The sequence below is a fragment of the Zootoca vivipara genome, chromosome 9 (genome assembly GCF_965207765.1).
Source record: "Zootoca vivipara chromosome 9, rZooViv2.hap1.1, whole genome shotgun sequence".
NCBI classification, from domain to species: Eukaryota; Metazoa; Chordata; class Lepidosauria; order Squamata; family Lacertidae; genus Zootoca; species Zootoca vivipara.
In genome coordinates, this window is record NC_142592.1 from 56,817,976 (window position 1) to 56,835,221 (window position 17,246).

General features: G+C 45.1%; 1 protein-coding gene across 32 annotated transcripts in view; it reads left to right on the forward strand.

The window, feature by feature from the left end:
• The window catches only part of CALD1 (caldesmon 1), a 184,006-nt gene that overhangs the window by 92,045 nt on the left and 74,715 nt on the right, over nucleotides 1-17,246 (forward strand). For 15 of the 32 annotated variants that reach the window (XM_060280022.2, XM_088676924.1, XM_088676927.1 and 12 more), the window contains one exon: nucleotides 4,015-4,128. In XM_060280022.2, the coding sequence (XP_060136005.1) occupies nucleotides 4,058-4,128 (71 nt within the window). In that variant the 5' untranslated portion in view covers nucleotides 4,015-4,057. Of the gene's footprint in view, nucleotides 1-3,062; nucleotides 3,193-4,014; nucleotides 4,129-17,246 lie in introns of those variants that run through there. The other 17 variants (XM_088676928.1, XM_035127490.3, XM_088676923.1 and 14 more) reach the window with 3 other exon arrangements.

Here is a 17,246-nt window from a genome sequence, read left to right on the forward strand (position 1 = left end):
CTCATGCCTCCACTAATAGCAGCTGCTAAAAGAGTTGGTGACCTTCAGCTGTGGCCACTTTAACCTCCGTCATCATCCCTCAATTTTTCTAAGCTGTTTTTGGGCACTGTGAATTGTTTACAATATGTGTCCACTTCCTCCAGATCCTTTCTGTAGCCTCCTTAAGCTTTGTAGTATTGCAGACCACAACTCTAGCTTGTATCATCTTGATGAAATGTTGCATGCTCTTACACAGGGGTCAGCAAACTTTTTCAGTAGGGGGCCGGTCCACTGTCCCTCAGACCTTGTGGGGGGGCCAGACTATATTTTGAAAAAAAAAATATGAACGAATTCCTATGCCCCACAAATAACCCAGAGATGCATTTTAAATAAAAGGACACATTCTACTCATGTAAAAACATGCTGATTCCTAGACCATCCGTGGGCTGGATTTAGAAGGCAATTGGGCTGCATCCGGCCCCCGGGCCTTAGTTTGGGGACCCTGCTCTTACATTTCGGGGGGGTAAGCAACATGCCTTCCCTGTGCCCCAATTTCATTTTTCTAATAAGCATTTAAGGCTACTGTAGAGACTAAGATTCTGGTTTTTTTAAAAAAAGATCCTGTGATTCCCCCCTCCCTGTTTTGTACTTTTTATATTAAAATTTTGCTACTTAAAAAGAAGCCTAGTAAAAGAAAATGAGTGGCGTGATGTCATTCCACTCCACCCTGCTGTACCCCCCACCCAGAATCATTGATTTGGCTTTCGGAGGGCAAGGGGAAGGCTGGCTGAGATGTCTGCCATATATAATGCTGGAAATTACCAAGTCTGTGGCGGGTGGGGGGATTAGGATGGGATGGGGGAGGCATTTGATGCAGTTCACATTTAAAGGTGAACTGCCCCAAGCTGCACTTTGTGAGAAAGATACACAAGCCAAAATGCAGTCATACTCTGAGATTTGCACACTTCTTTGCAGAATAAACCAATTACAATACATTTTGGAAAGTTGCTTGTTTGCTATGCGTTTGGTTGCCTCTTAAAGGTAAAGGGATCCCTGACCATTAGGTCCAGTCGTGACCGACTCTGGGATTGTGGCGCTCATCTCGCATTTTTGGCCGAGAGAGCCAGCGTACAGCTTCTAGGTCATGTGGCCAGCATGACTAAGCCGCTTCTGGCAAACCAATAGCAGCACACGGAAACGGAGTTTACCTTCCCGCTTGGAGCGGTACCTATTTATCTACTTGCACTTTGACGTGCTTACTGAACTGCTAGGTGGGCAGGAGCTGGGCCCGAGCAAAGGGAGCTCACCCCGTCACAGGGATTCGAACCGCCAACCTTCTGATCAGCAAGCCCTAGGCTCTGTGGTTTAACCCACAGCACCACCTGCGTCCCTTTTGGTTGCCTCTTAAGTGATCCTAATGAAATGTTAGTTTCTAAGATCAAGGCGAAGGCTTTTGTCTATACAACTGGTCCCCATTTTGAATCAAGATGGTGGACTGAGCCTTTCAAAACTGCACTGATTTTAATCACTGATTTCGTAACACTGCCAATGTTTTGGTTTCTTAGAATCCCCAAGCAATGCTAGGCATGAGGCTACTTGTATAATATATAGCAGAACAGACCCTTAATCAATGATGGGTGGGGGCGCAATGTGGACTGTGATCCTTGAATGAGCATTGAAGTGTTGCAAGCATATATCTATTTTCATGTGTACAACACGGCAGCGCATGGGTGCTTGGATGTTGATAGGTTGGCACAGCTCCACATCACTGAAATGTTGGCCATAGAAAACTGCTTTGAAGGAGAGGGACCTAGGAAGGCATCTAGTCTACCCACCCTGCTCCTAGCAGCTTCTGCAGCATAGAACACGGCTACAACATCCTGACAGATGGGCCCTTAGCCTCTACTTAAATAACCCCAGTCAATCAGAGTTGATTGTTTCCCTCTCATGCCTGCATTCAGTGCCTCTGCATCAGAGTGCCAGAAACTGATTTTACCTGTGTTTGTCATCATTTGGCCATTAGGAACTTTCAGCATTTGTCTCCATCATTTGCCGCTCCTTACTTTGGCTGAAACAAGCTGAAAACGGTTGCTGCTGTTTTCAGATCTAGCTGAGCACAATAGGTTTGCCAAATGCCAAGATAGTGTGTGATTATTTGTATTGGGTGAGAGCCTTGGGGGGTGGAGCTCTCCACCAGAGGGCAGAGCCTAGAGCAGTCTTTGCCAACCTGGTGCTCTCCTGGTATTTTGGGCTGCGATTTGCAGCCAGAGAGTTACAGTTCCCAGAACACCCTTGTGAAGAAGAGTGAGTACTGTAGTTGTTAAACCACTCGGGGAATCTTAGCTCCAGGAGCGGAATAGGAACCTCATAATCACTCTCAGCACCCTTAAGAAACTACAGCTCCCACAGTTCTTTGGGGAAAGCCGTGACTGTTTAAAGGGGTATCATGGTGCTTTAAATGCCCTGTGTGCGGACTGCAATTGTTTTTCTGTAAGAGGAAAATATTTGATGGTTTGTCCAGCTCCCCTCCTCCACCTTTGTGAGATGTGCCCTTCATCTCGATAAGCAGGGCAACAGTCTTCCTGTTCAAATATTAAGGAAGGCCACTGCATAGGTCTCCCCTCCTCCTCTGTCTCACTTCCACCAAGTAATCATACGTGAGCAAGCCCTATATATACATATAATCAGCAGGCAAGCTTTAACTAATTCCAGTTTTCTTTTTGTCTCCTTGAAATTGCACTGTGCATCAACCCCGTGTCCCGCCCCCCCTTCACTTTCCTCTTTCCTTCATTGCAAATGCCTGAACTTGGAGTAAAGGGTTGGAAATTTTGCACGAAGGAGGGGGGGGAAGGACTCTTTTTTCCCTCTCTCCCTTTTAAATAAAAAAAAGCACCCTGAGTGCAGAGTCTGGGCTAGAATTCCAGAGGAAGTTGAGGGCCTCCTGTTCTGCACAGGAAGCAATCTTGGAGCAGGCCTTAAATGCCAGATTCCAGGCAGAGTTTAACTAACCACTGACAGCTCTGTAAACAAAGCAGGGACAAAAAAGAGAGCAGCTTTCCCTTTTCTGGTAGTCATTTTTTTAGTTTGGGGCCTGCAGGAGAATTCTCCTATATTTGTCTCGATAGGATATAAACCAAAGGCTGAGAGGGCTTTGCACATGAAGGAACTATAGAAGAGAGCAAATATTTCATGGAGTAAACCCTCAGGAGGAAGGTAGGTGCCTGTTTAAATTGCAGGGATCAAGCTCTATCTTTTTCTCCCCTCCCCGCCCTTCTTTTCCCAAAACCCAGCAAAAATGTGCCAACCTCCAGCTTTGCTTTCTGAAGAAGGATTTATAGCAAAATTGCCTTTGACTGGATGATATTTTAAAACACTAGGTTCTCTCTCTCTCCACCCCCTCCTCTCCACCCCTAATGCCACCTTTAATCTTCCCAAAATTCCTCCTTTTAGTACTGTGGCTAGCAAGGCAAAAACATCTTTCAAGTTCAGGGTAACAGTTTGCTGGAAAAAGTTGGTTGATTTCTTTAGTTACAGTTTTTCCCTCTTTCTCTCTCTCCCCCAAGTTTGCAATTGTATTATTGTGATGTTACAAATTAACTAATGTTTCATTCACAGTTCCAGTAACCAAGCTAATGTTAAAATGTATACATTGCTCATGTTTGTTATACCCAGACGATGGTTAAATAATAAATAGTTGTTTTTGTCAACTGTTGTGCAATCTTAAGGAATAATAAAATTGTTATAAAGACTGTTCCCCCGGCACAAAAAAGCCTTCATATAACAAATAGAAAATTAAGAAAAACATCTTAATTTCTAGTTAGGGAGCTGAATTCCAAAATGTGTTGCATCTAAATTTTTAAAATTTTATCTTGGTGACTCTTTGGGGATCCAGTTTATTATCAAGGGGAATGTGACAGAGAACTGAATTTAAAAGGCGAACAAAACTTTCATGTAACCCAGCTAATTAAAGGCACCCTTTCATTTCCATGTGCTGTTCTAAGCAACTTTCGCCTCTCTTTCTCTTTCTTCCTGAAGTTCAGTCTGACTTGGGGGATATATTCAAGTCTGAGCGCACGCCATGGACGACTTTGAACGTCGCAGAGAGCTCAGGAGGCAAAAACGAGAGGAGATGCGCCTGGAAGCAGAGAGGTGAGTAATTAAACTTTATTTGGAAATGCTGTCTGCAGTTTTATTTTTTACTTTTTAAAAAAGAATCGTCTCTGAGACTTCCTCCCATTAAAATGAACTGAAGAGACATGGTTCAACAGACCGTGCTGCCTGGAAGTTTAAGAAAAGCAACTTTCTCTTTCTTTCTTTCTTTCTTTCTTTCTTTCTTTCTTTCTTTCTTTCTTTCTTTCTTTCGCATAGTATGAACACAGCAGTTCCTCAACCAGTAGGCCCTTCTATGAATTCCATTTGCCACCGTTTGTGCCTTGGGAGGGGATTACCTGAAGGAGAGGGGAGGCAGAAGACAGTTTATAGGCCTTATTAGAAGGGAGCAGAAGAAGTTGGTAATAGCCATGTTTCAAGTGTCTAATTACTGTCAAGTCGACGCAGTCCTGTTTGATAGCCTACAATGAGATTACAGGGTGTTTGAGTAGAAGCTGGTAGGGAGCATTTTTAATGTGTCCTTAACAGTATAGTATGCAACAGTAAATACTGTTGCTTATTAATAGTGGACAGTGTGTCTAATTCAAATGCATCCTTTCGGACTACAGTATATCCTCTGGAATGATTTCTTGCTTGTTCCCTTTGTGCTGGTGGAGAACAAAGCTTGGGTCTAAGATATTTAAGCCCAGGATGGGGAACCGATAGCCCGTGGGCCAAATTCACCACCTCCTGGCCCTTAGATAAGCACCTAATCCCAAGGATGCCTGCTTGGCTAATGCTGCAATGCTCAATCCCTGTTCCCTGAGCTCAGACCCAGGCAAAGGGCTCTTTAACCACTTATCCGCCTAGTATGAACTGCAACAGAAGTTATTCTGGGTGCTTCCCTTTACATCCTACTGGCGTGTGAGCCAAATGAGAGCGGAGGTGTATATGGCAAGAAGTCTAAACACACACACACACACACACAGAGAGAGAGAGAGAGAGAGAGAGAGAGACACCAGCAGCCCCCAACGGACTGCTGTTATTAGTTCTGCAAAAGAGGGCTTAGTGGAGATATTTGCATACCGTCCATTTTTTTTAATTGTGAGAGAACGCAGCCATTTTGGTTGCTGTGGTCTCACACCATTCCGTGTCCCCCCTCAAAGAAGCGCTTTTTGCAGGGCTGCAATCTTGGGCAGCACCCCAAAACATGTTTCTGGGCGCGAAACCCTGATAAGTGCTTTTTTGGGGGTGGGGGAACCGCAGCGCGAAATCATGCAAGATCACAGCAACCAAAATGGCTGCCGTGCTCTAGTGATAAAAACCGGAAAGATGGCGTCCCAGATATTGGCTTCAAACTGTTGGAGGGTATGCATTTTCGCGTGTTTCAGTTGGCATAGGAATAAGCCAAGTGGGTGGAGCAAAAGCAGTTCGCCTTTCATCCTCATTCAGTTCAGAATAGGAGTCTTGTCAAAGAAGATTTGGTGTCCAGGGATTTTCGCTGTAAGGAGCTGTTTTGAAAAGCTGCATGCAATGCCCATTCCACTGTTCACATGTCTGAGATTGCTGACTCCTCATTTAGGGCAGCTTGTGTGTGAATGCGAATGGAGGGTGCATGGAAACTCTTGGCTACTTTGGGGAAGGTCCTTGGGCAAGATGATCTCTGTGGGTTGGGTTTCCCACTCTGAGCAGGCACACTGCTATTGCCATTGCCTCTCCCTCTGGACCCAGTTGGCACCACCTCCCAGAGAGACAGGACAAAGCCTTTGGAGATCGCTGCTGCTTCTCCTCACTCTCCTCAGTTCTTCTGAGATGGCATGTGAACCGGAAGCCACACCAAGCAAGGAGGTTAGGAGGCTCCAAGGAGTGGGGCCCTGACTATAGGGTGGGACTCCGCTAGGGCCCAACCATGCCTACCTTGACATTGACCTTGCTTCCAGTACTGGGCTGCTTCTCCCTAACCCCAGTTATTGGAGGTGGCATAATGGGACACTGTTGCCTCCTACGACATGTGTGCATTCACCCCCCTACAGGTCTGTGAGCAGAGTTTTGTGGGTTTCTATACCGCTTTAAAATCAGCAGAATTTTCACAATTGGGGAAACATTTGAGAGAAATGCCCCGGGGGTGATGTTATGTCAGGGCCTAGCATTGTTTGAAGTGAGGCATTATGGGAGAACATGGCAGCCCTTTAGGCCACTGAGAGAAAAAATACTCCTGCTGTTTGCACACTGAATTTTTAACAACAAAAGGTTGGGAGCTGCTACTTGTTCCCAGTAAGCCCCTTCCCTCTGGCAATGTGGGGATTTTTTGCCCACCCTACTTAGAAATTGGGTGGGTGGGAGATCCATCCCATTTTCACAGTCACCAGATGGGCTGGGGAAATGGAGCAGCATTTTTGGCTCAGCTTCTTTCTGGTACAGCTGGGCTAGAATGTCTCTCCTAATGTTACTGTTACATTTTCACCCCCATCTCTATGGTCACATGGGATATAGCACAACTGCATGGCATGACCTCATGGTGTCTCTGCTCCTGTCTCACCTCACTGGCTGACTGTGGAGAGGAGAGGCGCCATGCCACATCAGATGTTGTGCTCTCTTCTACACCAGGGAGTGGAGAAAACCGTGACGCTCCAAATGTGGCTCCCATAAGTCCCGTAAGTCCAAGCCAGCATGGCCAGTGGTCAGGGATGGTGAGAGTAGTAGCCCAATGACATTTGGAGGGCCACTGCTTCCTTACTCTGTTCTAGACATAACCACATTGCTGTGGTGGTAGCCCTACTTGTCCTGCAACGCCTAGTTATACAATATACTTTAGATGGGAGCTTTAGAAATAAAGTAAAGTAACAATTTAGGTTAGAGGTTTAAAAAAGTGCATTCTGTTTGCATTTCTGCAAAACGTCTGAAAGAAGTTTGCTGAGCCTTCCAAGGAATATATCTGTGGAGAAGTCAAGCATGAATTCTGTGACCTGAAATGGCGTATAGATGTGGAAATGTATATGTTAAATCCATCAACTGATTGAAGATTGATTAGCTGTGCTATTGTAACTAATTAAACAAAAGGCCTGAAACCCACAGTATTTCCAGGTTTTAAAATACTCTAGGGATTTCACCGAACACTTGCGCCATTCAGATCTGGCTTGAATTATACTGGTATCAGTGTTTCTCTCTCCCCTCCCCCATATATCCAGCTGAAGTTTCCTGATTTGGCAGGGACCAGGGGCAAGCTCATGGACGTTTTGAAATTCCTCTCTATATGTGTGGCCAACATCCAAGATGGCTGTCTGGGTAACAGTCTGTGGATGTGGGCATCTTGTTAGGGTGGCTGTTTAAACCAGCAAGGAATAGGGTTGCCAGACTCAATAGAGGACGGGACTTCTGTGCCTTTAATTGCCCTTCTTTCTTTTGAGTCTGCAAACCTTAAAGAGAAACCAGCAGACCCTTTGCTTGGAAATTAAACAAAGGGTCTGCTGGTTTCTCTTTAAGGTTTCCAGACTCAAAAGAGAGCAGGGCAATTAAAGGCACAGAAGTCCTGTCCTCTATTGAGTCTGGCAACCCTAGCAAGGAACAATCCCTTTCTCTATATGGAGGCTCTGTGGGTTGGAGGATTTCATCCTAGGTGCATTGTCTAGGAGAATTCCTAGATTCATCTTCGTCACTGAAGGTCCAAGTGGCCTTGGTCATGGAGTCTTTGGACCAGCTTCAGCCCTTCCCAGACAGGGATAGCTTGACCTCAGTCATCCATGATCTTGCTAAGCTATCAACCGGGTGACTACAATCCTTAAACATGACATGGAGGCTGCAACCTGCTGCATAATGTGGTGGCAAATATGCTTGGTAGAATATCTTATAGGAACCACATAACACTGGTCCTCAAATAAGTCCACCAGCTGCCATTATGCTCTGGCCTGATTTCAAGGCATTAGATATGACTTATGATGCTCTGAGTGGTTTGAGACTTCACTACTTGGAGGAATGTCTTTCCCCATATTGCCCACCTTGGGGAGCAGGGCACTCCTTGACATCTCCCTTTTGGGAGCTATACATCAGGCATCTCCAAACTTCGGCCCTCCAGATGTTTTGGACTACAATTCCCATCTTCCCCGACCACTGGTCCTGTTAGCTAGGGATCATGGGAGTTGTAGGCCAAAACATCTGGAGGGCCGCAGTTTGGGGATGCCTGCTATACATTATGTGGGGGGTGAGACAGGTCTTCTGCACTGCAGCAACTTGATTACGTAATGCCAATGGAGGGTACTTTTTGGTGCTAAAATAAAAGCTCTTTCTGTAAGCATTTGGGATGGGCTCTTGAGGACTTTTTGGTTATGACTTGCCTGCTGGTTTCTTCCTATTGGTTAGGAGTGGGTGTTTTTGTCAGGGTTTCTTTTTTTTTGCTTAATTTCAACTTCTCATTTTTTGAGTCTTCAGTTTAGTTCTCCACATTAGTTTGCATTTAAAAAGAAATACTCATGAATATTCTCCATTTTAGAGTGAATTTCTCCCGAGGGACACATTTTGACAAAGCGGTCTTCACTAATATAACACATTTGTGCATGCTACTTTCACTAAAATGTCATATTTTTGCACCCTAGTATATGCATTTTTGTAAACATTACTCGGCTGGAGGACTGTGATGGGAGAATGGCTGTGTTTTGGTTTTTCATATTATTTCAGAAAGTGTGAATTAGGTTCATCTTTAAATAGAAACTGAACCAAATTTCTCCCCCATCCCTACTATTGATGGATCATGATTCTCTGCTCTCACCTTTTAGTATATGTGTTATAACTGTTAGGAAGTTGTGCTCCGGCCTGAAATATTCATTGAAATAAATATAAATGAATAAAACTGGCCTTCCCAACTAAAGTTATGGGTATGAAGCATAGCTTGAACTTGGGCTTCACTGCACCTTCTATGGCTAACCACCATTTTGTGGTGGGGATGGATTGAGGAAATATTGTGCTGTGCTGGACTTTCAGAAATAGTAATGTTTGTTCGAGAAGCTAGAAGAGTCAAATGGGCTTTTCTTTAGCCACATACATGCAACACGTTCTCCTCCTCTCCCAACTTCCCTGAGCGATGAGGTGTTATAGAACTAGGACTACCATACATGTGGGTTTTCTTGGACATATTTGGGATTGGGCCCTCAGAAATTGCATCCGGGGGGAATTTCTGGTAAGTGGTGAAATACCCGGGGAAACCCAGACGTCTGACAACCCAGGGCAACGCCCCAACAGCTCGAGTCACAGATGCACCAGCAAAAGGGAGGCAGAAAAGGAAGCAAATGGCGGAGGGGCCTTCCTTGCCAGCTGCCTCACTGGCCCAGGAGCAGGCAGCCCGAGAGGCCCGTTGACCCTCCCTGTGGGGCCACTAAGAGCACCCCAGCTGCCCTTCCTGTGTCCAGTGCACTGCACAGTGTGCCTGGCCAGAGAAGATGTGGTGCCTGTTGTGCGCCAGACTCAGCCACACACCCGGCGGGAAGCACAGTGAGGTAACTTGGGGAGGAGCACAGAGGCCTGCGATTGGCTGGAAATGGCGCCCTCTGCCTCCCCAAACCCCAAACAGCTGGAGGCTCTGGGGAGCTATGGTCACCCCACGCCGTGCATGTGCCAACAGCGCGCTGGGCAGCTCTGGAGCAAAGAGGGCACTGCAGCCTCGACACCTCGGATTGCCTCTGCACAGGACGCAAGTCAAAAGCTAGATTTTCACCTTTTGAAATATGGCAACCCTGTCTAGAGCCAGAGATTTTGGTTTCCATTGCCTAAGAGAACCTTGGAGACTTGGTAATTTTTGCTTTATTTACATACATACAGGTAGAGCATAGGTGGGCATAGACAGCAGGTAATCATATCCATTGCACTTTTTAAATCTACATTGACAGGCATATTTTTCCAGGGAACCAGATAAAGGTCTTTTCCAGGTCTACCGGAAGATGATGGTCTTAGTATGAATTCACATCCGTATGCAAAGCTTGGGGTCTACCACTGAGGCATGACCCTTCCTCCAGTATTGTCCATCTAGTCCAATATTGTCTACTCTTACTGAACTGTCTACTCGGGGTCTCCTATAGAGTTCTTTACCCTCATTGCACAGTGTAAGCAAAGATGTCCAGGACTGAACCTAGGACCTTCTTCATGCAAATTACGGCCTTTGCCATTGAGCTGTGTCCCTCCCTGAGGGGTCAAAACAAGAGAACGACTCAGAATGAAATGTCTTTGCAAGAGAGGTATAGCCATAGATGACAAAGCTCAACTGGCCTCCTTGGGGCATATGTAAACCACACAACTTTACAGCTATGAGATTTATTTTGCCATGTTACAGCTGTGGGCTCCCAATGCTGCTGTTATAGCTGAAAAAGGCATTTTCATTAAAGGACTTTGTTGTTTATGACCTTAATTTTCATCTGCTGATTTACAACAGCAATGTAAAGAGACCCTTAAGTGAGTATAAGTAGTATAACTATTTAAGAAAATATTTACACTCTCTTAAAAAGCTACTTTTTGAAGCTATTTTCCTCCGGGCTAAAAGTCCAAGGACCCAGGGAGACTGTGTTCTTGCACCTATGTTCTTGTAGGATGACTCACCTTTGTTATTCTGAAGATGCTGACGTTTCTTAAAACCTTATATTCATTCTCTTTTAAATTCTGAAGGTATCTCACACTTCATAGATGACAGGCATATCTGATGTTTGTAAAGTATTTTGTTTCCCTAAATAGAAATGTTGGTGTGCTGTGCTGTGAGTCTTATTTTCTGAATTCACCAGGGTATAGAAGAATACATCAAAAACTTCTTTGGGCTAAGAATGAAATACAGTCATTAGTTTTCCTAAGTGAAGACTACGGTGTCATTAAAAAGAAAAAGGCAAATAACAACCACAAAACAATGGAATAGCTTCCTTCGGCAGTTCCCCTGCCTATATAATACACAAATTAGAGTTTGTGTCAAAGAACTGCTTGCAATTCAAAGGAAGTTAAGTAAATGTTTCGGTAGCAGATTTTGTTTAATGTGATCATATCAGAGTATTGTTCCAAAATTGCAGGCAGGCAAATGTACTAAAACTTGCAGCTTCTACATTGTAACCTGTTGTGGGGAGAACTATTGGCCACACAGTGTCCCATGGGGAAAAAGGATTGGTGATTAAAAACTGTAGATCTTTGTGGGGAATTGGGGTCTCCTAAAAACTCACAGTGCTCAAAACAAACTGCAATTCCCAGCATACCTTGGAGGAAGCCTAGCTGGTATTTAAAGTGGTATGAAACTGCTTTAAATGTATAGTGCAGATGGGGCCGAAGTTGCCACCCTTTACAATGAAGGCAGGAATCTCTTATGGGAGCGCTAGTCATAAGCTAGGGAAGACAATCTTCCTTAAGTCTGTCTGCAAAAGACTTTGCTATCATTTTTCAATGGCTGCTGCTCCGTGGCAGCAAATGGAGACAAAAACGGAAAGCCCGCTTGGTAAGACTCCACTCTTGGTTTCTGTGCGTGAAATCTCAGTGAAGGCAATGTGGTTATGCACGTGCAACTATGGGTTGGGGTTTGGCATACAATCCCTTATTATGGCCAAACGCTGTGTAATTCGTGTGGCATTTCAAATCTTTGTGGAGATGGCTCTGTTTGCAAACATAGGGGATGCAAATGCTGCAGATGCAGTGGCACGTCTAATCCAAATGTTCCTAAAAGGAATCTCCGTATCTGTAAGCAAAGAGGCCCTTCCACAAACAAACCAAGTTTTGTTATCTCAGCTGCTTCTTGAAGCCGAATATTCAGCAGCTGGAGACGTTGGGACCAAATCCAGCCCTATTGAGGGGTGAGTATCCCAAAAAACAAATTACCGTGCTTTTCTGTGTATAACATGCGCCCATGTATAAGATGCCCCTTAAATTGGGGGACTCAAATTTAAGAAAATGGGAGGGGGGGGAGATGGCACAAACATCTTGTGGGGAGAACTATTGGCCACACAGCGTCCCATGGAGTGGCCTTTTGGGGGGGAGGATTGCCCAGAGTTGTTGAGCTTTTTTTAGGGGGTAATGCGGACAATTGCTCACCCACATGCGCCACTATATCCACCTCTCATATTGTCCCCTCACCAGCTGCCTATTGCCTGCCCAATTGCTGCATCTTCCGCCAATCAACACCACCCATTGACGCAGAAACCAATAACACACACACAATAGTCACTGATAGCCATGGCAGCAACCAATCAAACGTCCACCCTATGCACTACCCATGTATAAGATGACCCCCACTTTTTAGCATGATTTTTAAAGGAAAAAACCTAGTCTTATACATGGAAAAGTATGGTATTTTATTTCTATATTCTGTGAGTTGTGCCCAGTATAACTATAAATAATGTAAAAACCATCACAAGGTACAGTGGTACCTCGGGTTACAAACACTTAAGGTTACAAACACTTCGGGTTACAAACTCCGCTAGCCTGGAAGTAGTACCTCGGGTTAAGAACTTTGACCCAGGATGAGTATGGAAATTGCGTGACGGTGGCACGGCAGCAGCTGGAGGCCCCATTAGCGAAAGCGCGCCTCAGGTTAAGAACTGTTTTGGGTTAAGAACGGACCTCCGGAACGAATTCAGTTCATAACCCAAGGTACCGCTGTATGTGGTGTTTCCCGGAAAATTTTGTTTCATTTGGCGAACTTTGCATAGGAAAAAAAATTAGTTTGCATTGGAAAAATTTCTGCCACCTTACAGAGTAACCTATTTTAGCACATTTTTACTTGTAGGTTTATGTTTGTTAAATTTATAATTTACTTCCCAGTAAAAAAAAAGGAACTTATAAGCATGTAATTATTATTTTTACAGAAAATGAAATTACAAAAGAAGATTTAACAATATAATATAATATCATTGCTGTCCAAAAGCCTGGGAAAACAAAAATCCTTGCCTGACTTGTAAACAATGCCAAGGCTGGTGACACACAGCCTCCCTAGGAAGAGCACTCCATAAATAGTTAGGCTTACCTGCATTTAGTCCAAGGGTGGGCGTTTGCTTAGGCCTTTCCATAAATGTTTGTAACATCTGCATAAGTGATTACTAATAAAAATGATCACATTGGACATATATTCTGTTCTGTATTAATGCCAAATGTGCTAATAAAACCCAAGGACCTTGGGAAGTAACCTCATGCCAAATATCATATTTATTGCTCATTTGCTTTTAATGATATTTCATGCAAACAAAAAGCTTCCTGCAAATGCTGATATCCTGTCCATTTCTGTTTTGGTTCCAACAATAGTGGATACCAGTCATATTTCCGATCCTGTCCTCAAACGAACATGCAGACTGTGGCAATTTCTGCTCCTGTTTCCAATGGGATTCTCCAGAATTCCTTCCCGTAGCCAAAACGCTTCTACTGCAAGGATGGGGAAAGTGTGGTGCTCTGAATTTTGTTGGACCCCCCTAGTCCCACCATCCCTGAATATTCTCCATGCTGGCTGGAGCTAATGGAAATCTGGAGTGCTGTGGGTTCTCTGTCCCTGCAAAATAACTTTCCGTTGCAAAGGAGCAGTTTCTCCTCCTGTTCAGAGGCTGCTTCGATGTTCCTCACCTTCAGCCTACCTGCTCAGGTGGTGATGGTGCACTGTAGATGTTGCAGTACCAGAGGAGTGGCCTGAGTTGAGACATCAGGCAGTGGCTGTCCTAACAAATGAAGCCTCGTCCCAAGTGAATGCCTCAATACACAGGCAGGGCTACGACATCCAATACGTGTGCAGTGACAGATTTGGGTACTATGGTGGCCTGTGCAAGGCCAAAATTTGGCAGCCCCTCCCCAGACCTCACACTACCTTCCCAAAGGCGGATAAGGAGGCATCTGACTTGGGAAGGAAGCGTGAGGGCTCTGACAGGTCCAAGAGTCTTCTTACCTCCTTCCTGAAGCTGGCAAAGCACTGACTAGGTTTTGGGAAAGAGGCGAGAGGTCTTTAGGACCCTGCATCCACCCCAAAGCCCAGTGCCTCACCTACCGGGCTTTGAGACAGCAACCCCTCGGATCAGTGCCCATTGCATGCTCACTTGCTTGCACAGCCCCAAATCTACCCCTGATGTGTGAACTAAGAAGCAATAGTAAATCTGCTCTTTTCAGGGTTTTTTTGTTTTTGTTTTTGGCTTTGCTTCATTTATCTCTGGCAACTGTGTAAGCGGATAAAATATTTGCTCGTCCAGTAAAAAATCTGCCTGGGTGGCAACTCTGCTCAGGTCCATATTTGTAGAAGCCACTAAAATGTCTGTTTCAAGATGTCAGGTCCCTCCAGTTCCCCACCCCCCAGCAATAATCTATGCCAGCAAATTAATGGGCAGGACTGCACACTTTGTCTGTGAGTAGTTCATTTGCAGCCCATGTGACATGGCCGCTTCTTCTGGTCTCTGTTAGTGAGAACATTCCAAAGATTCTCCCTCTGAACTGTCACTCGAATGTCTTAATAAGGCAGCAGCATGTAGCTGTAAAACAGATGGGCGTTGCCCTTTTCTAAATACTGGTTGCCTGCAGATTCCATTTATGGCAAGGCTCGCAAACCTGGTATTCCATTGAAGGTCAGCAACATAGATAACAGTGCATTTCTCACTGCAGTGCTGTTGGGTCTGATTGCAGGCGCCACGCCTTCGAATGAAGGATTGCCTTCGGGCAGAGAGAAATAGGGTGAAATAAGCAGACAGCTATGGGGCAGTTTGTGATACCTCTGGGTTACGGTGCCAGAATGTGGGGGCTGCCAAAATGCACGATATCCATATGTTTTTACATGTGGGGTGATGGGAGAGGGTGCCTGGGGAACTAGTTCTTTGCAAATTCTGATTGAACTTATCCGATCAAAACCTCACAGGCTATTTTGCATATTTTTAGGATGAGATGCATTTAGAAATGTGTATATAATAAGAAACATAATTCAAAATCCATATTTAAAATACGTATTTAAATTTGGATTTTCATGGTGTTTTTTTTAAATAAAAATAAAAATAGCTGGGATTTTATACTAGATGCTGCTCACTTCTTACCATGATGGTGAAGAGGACAGAGAATAGCTAGGATCCGAACAACCATGCAGGAAGTCCTTTAGGGGGCACAACTAGAATTAGCTGGCTCTGCCTATCATTGGTTCTGGCTCACCCTATTGTTGACCTCCCTGCCTTCTGCCTTACCAATCCCAAAGAGCACGAGCCACCACTGTTTGGGGTCAGTTGAGCTTTGTCATCTATGGCTATACCTCTCTTTCAAATCAGAACCAGTGAAGGCAGTGAAGGTCCTGTGTGAGTGTCTGGAGGTGGTTGGAGGATGGATGGCGGCTAACAGATTGAGGTTGAATCCTGACAAGACAGAAGTACTGTTTGTGGGGGACAGGAGGCGGGCAGGTGTGGAGGACTCCCTGGTCCTGAATGGGGTAACTGTGCCCCTGAAGGACCAGGTGCACAGCCTGGGAGTCATTTTGGACTCACAGCTGTCCATAGAGGCGCAGGTCAATTCTGTGTCCAGGGCAGCTGTCTATCAGCTCCATCTGGTACGCAGGCTGAGACCCTACCTACCTGCGGACTGTCTCGCCAGAGTGGTGCATGCTCTAGTTATCTGTCGCTTGGACTACTGCAATGCGCTCTATGTGGGGCTACCTTTGAAGGTGACCCAGAAACTACAACTAACCCAGAATGCGGCAGCTAGACTGGTGACTGGGAGTGGAGACCATATAGCACCGGTCCTGAAAGACCTACATTGGCTCCCAGTACGTTTCTGAACACAATTCAAAGTGTTGGTGCTGACCTTTAAAGCCCTAAACGGCCTCTGTTCAGTATACCTGAAGGAGCGTCTCCACCCCCATAATTCTGCCCGGACACTGAGGTCCTTCTGGCGGTTCCCTCGCTGCGAGAAGCCAAGTTACAGGGAACCAGGCAGAGGGCCTTCTTAGTAGTGGCACCTACCCTGTGGAATGCCCTCCCACCAGAGGTCAAAGAGAACAACAATTACCAGACATTTAGAAGGCATCTCAAGGCAGCCCTGTTTAGGGCAGCTTTTAATGTTTGATGGATTTCTGTATTTTAATATTTTGTTGGAAGCCACCCAGAGTGGCTGGGGGAACCCGGTCAGATGGGCGGGGTATAAATAAATAAATATATTATTATTATTATTATTATTATTATTATTATTATTATTATTATTGCTATAAGACATATTGGTGCAGATTGGTTGAGTGGTTTCGGATAGAGAAATTGTGGGCAGGGATATTGGAGGGATGAAGGGAAATTTTTCCAACAGTGTCTTGTGTTTGTTTGTTTGTTTGTTTGTTTGTTGTGTTGGGGGACACTTTGCACCCTCCACTGTTCCTTGGACTTATTGTTGTTCCAGGACAATGTGGGAGGAGAGGTGGTGGAGTATATATGGGGGAAATTCTGCAACGTGGACTTCCTTTTCTGAATTCCCCCGCCCCCACTGAAAAATATCTTCTGGGAAAATTTGGCTCCACTCTAGCCTCAGATTTCTTTCCCAGAAATAAATGAGGTGCTTATTTAGATAGACCATAAGCGTGTCTTCTCTCATTCTCATGCATGTATGCAGACATACAAAGTCCGTTTGCCTTTGGACAGGCTGCATTTGGGGCAGATGTTCCCAGATGCTAGAACAGGCTTCCTCAAACTCGGCCCTCCAGATGTTTTTGGCCTACAACTCCCATGATCCCTAGCTAGCAGGACCAGTGGTCAGGGATGATGGGAATTGTAGTCTCAAAACATCTGGAGGGCTGAGGTTAAAGAAGCCTGTGCTAGACTAGAACATAAACCCATCAGAACAGCCCTGCTGGATCAGGCCAAGCCACCGTCCCATCCCATCCAGCATCCTGTTCTAACAGTGGCCAACAAGATGCCCACAGAAAACCACAGTGCAAGTAGTGCTTCTCAACTTAAACTGAACACCATCAAAGGCAAATCAGAGATGCAGAAGATGAAAGAAGTTATATCATATCTGCAGAAAATTAAGCTCAATTTATTTATTTAAGATTATAGCCAGCCCCATTTTCTTACTTCATTCATCCTCAGCCCAGTGACCCGGGTCACCAAATTTGAATGATGGGACATTGATGCCTGGGGGTAGTGAATTGCAGAAGGCCACCCAGCAGGTTTTCGTAGCTGAGATTTGCCCTTCCACCTCTCAGGTAGAAGACCAACAATGATCAAATGCCCTTGTGTTTTTCC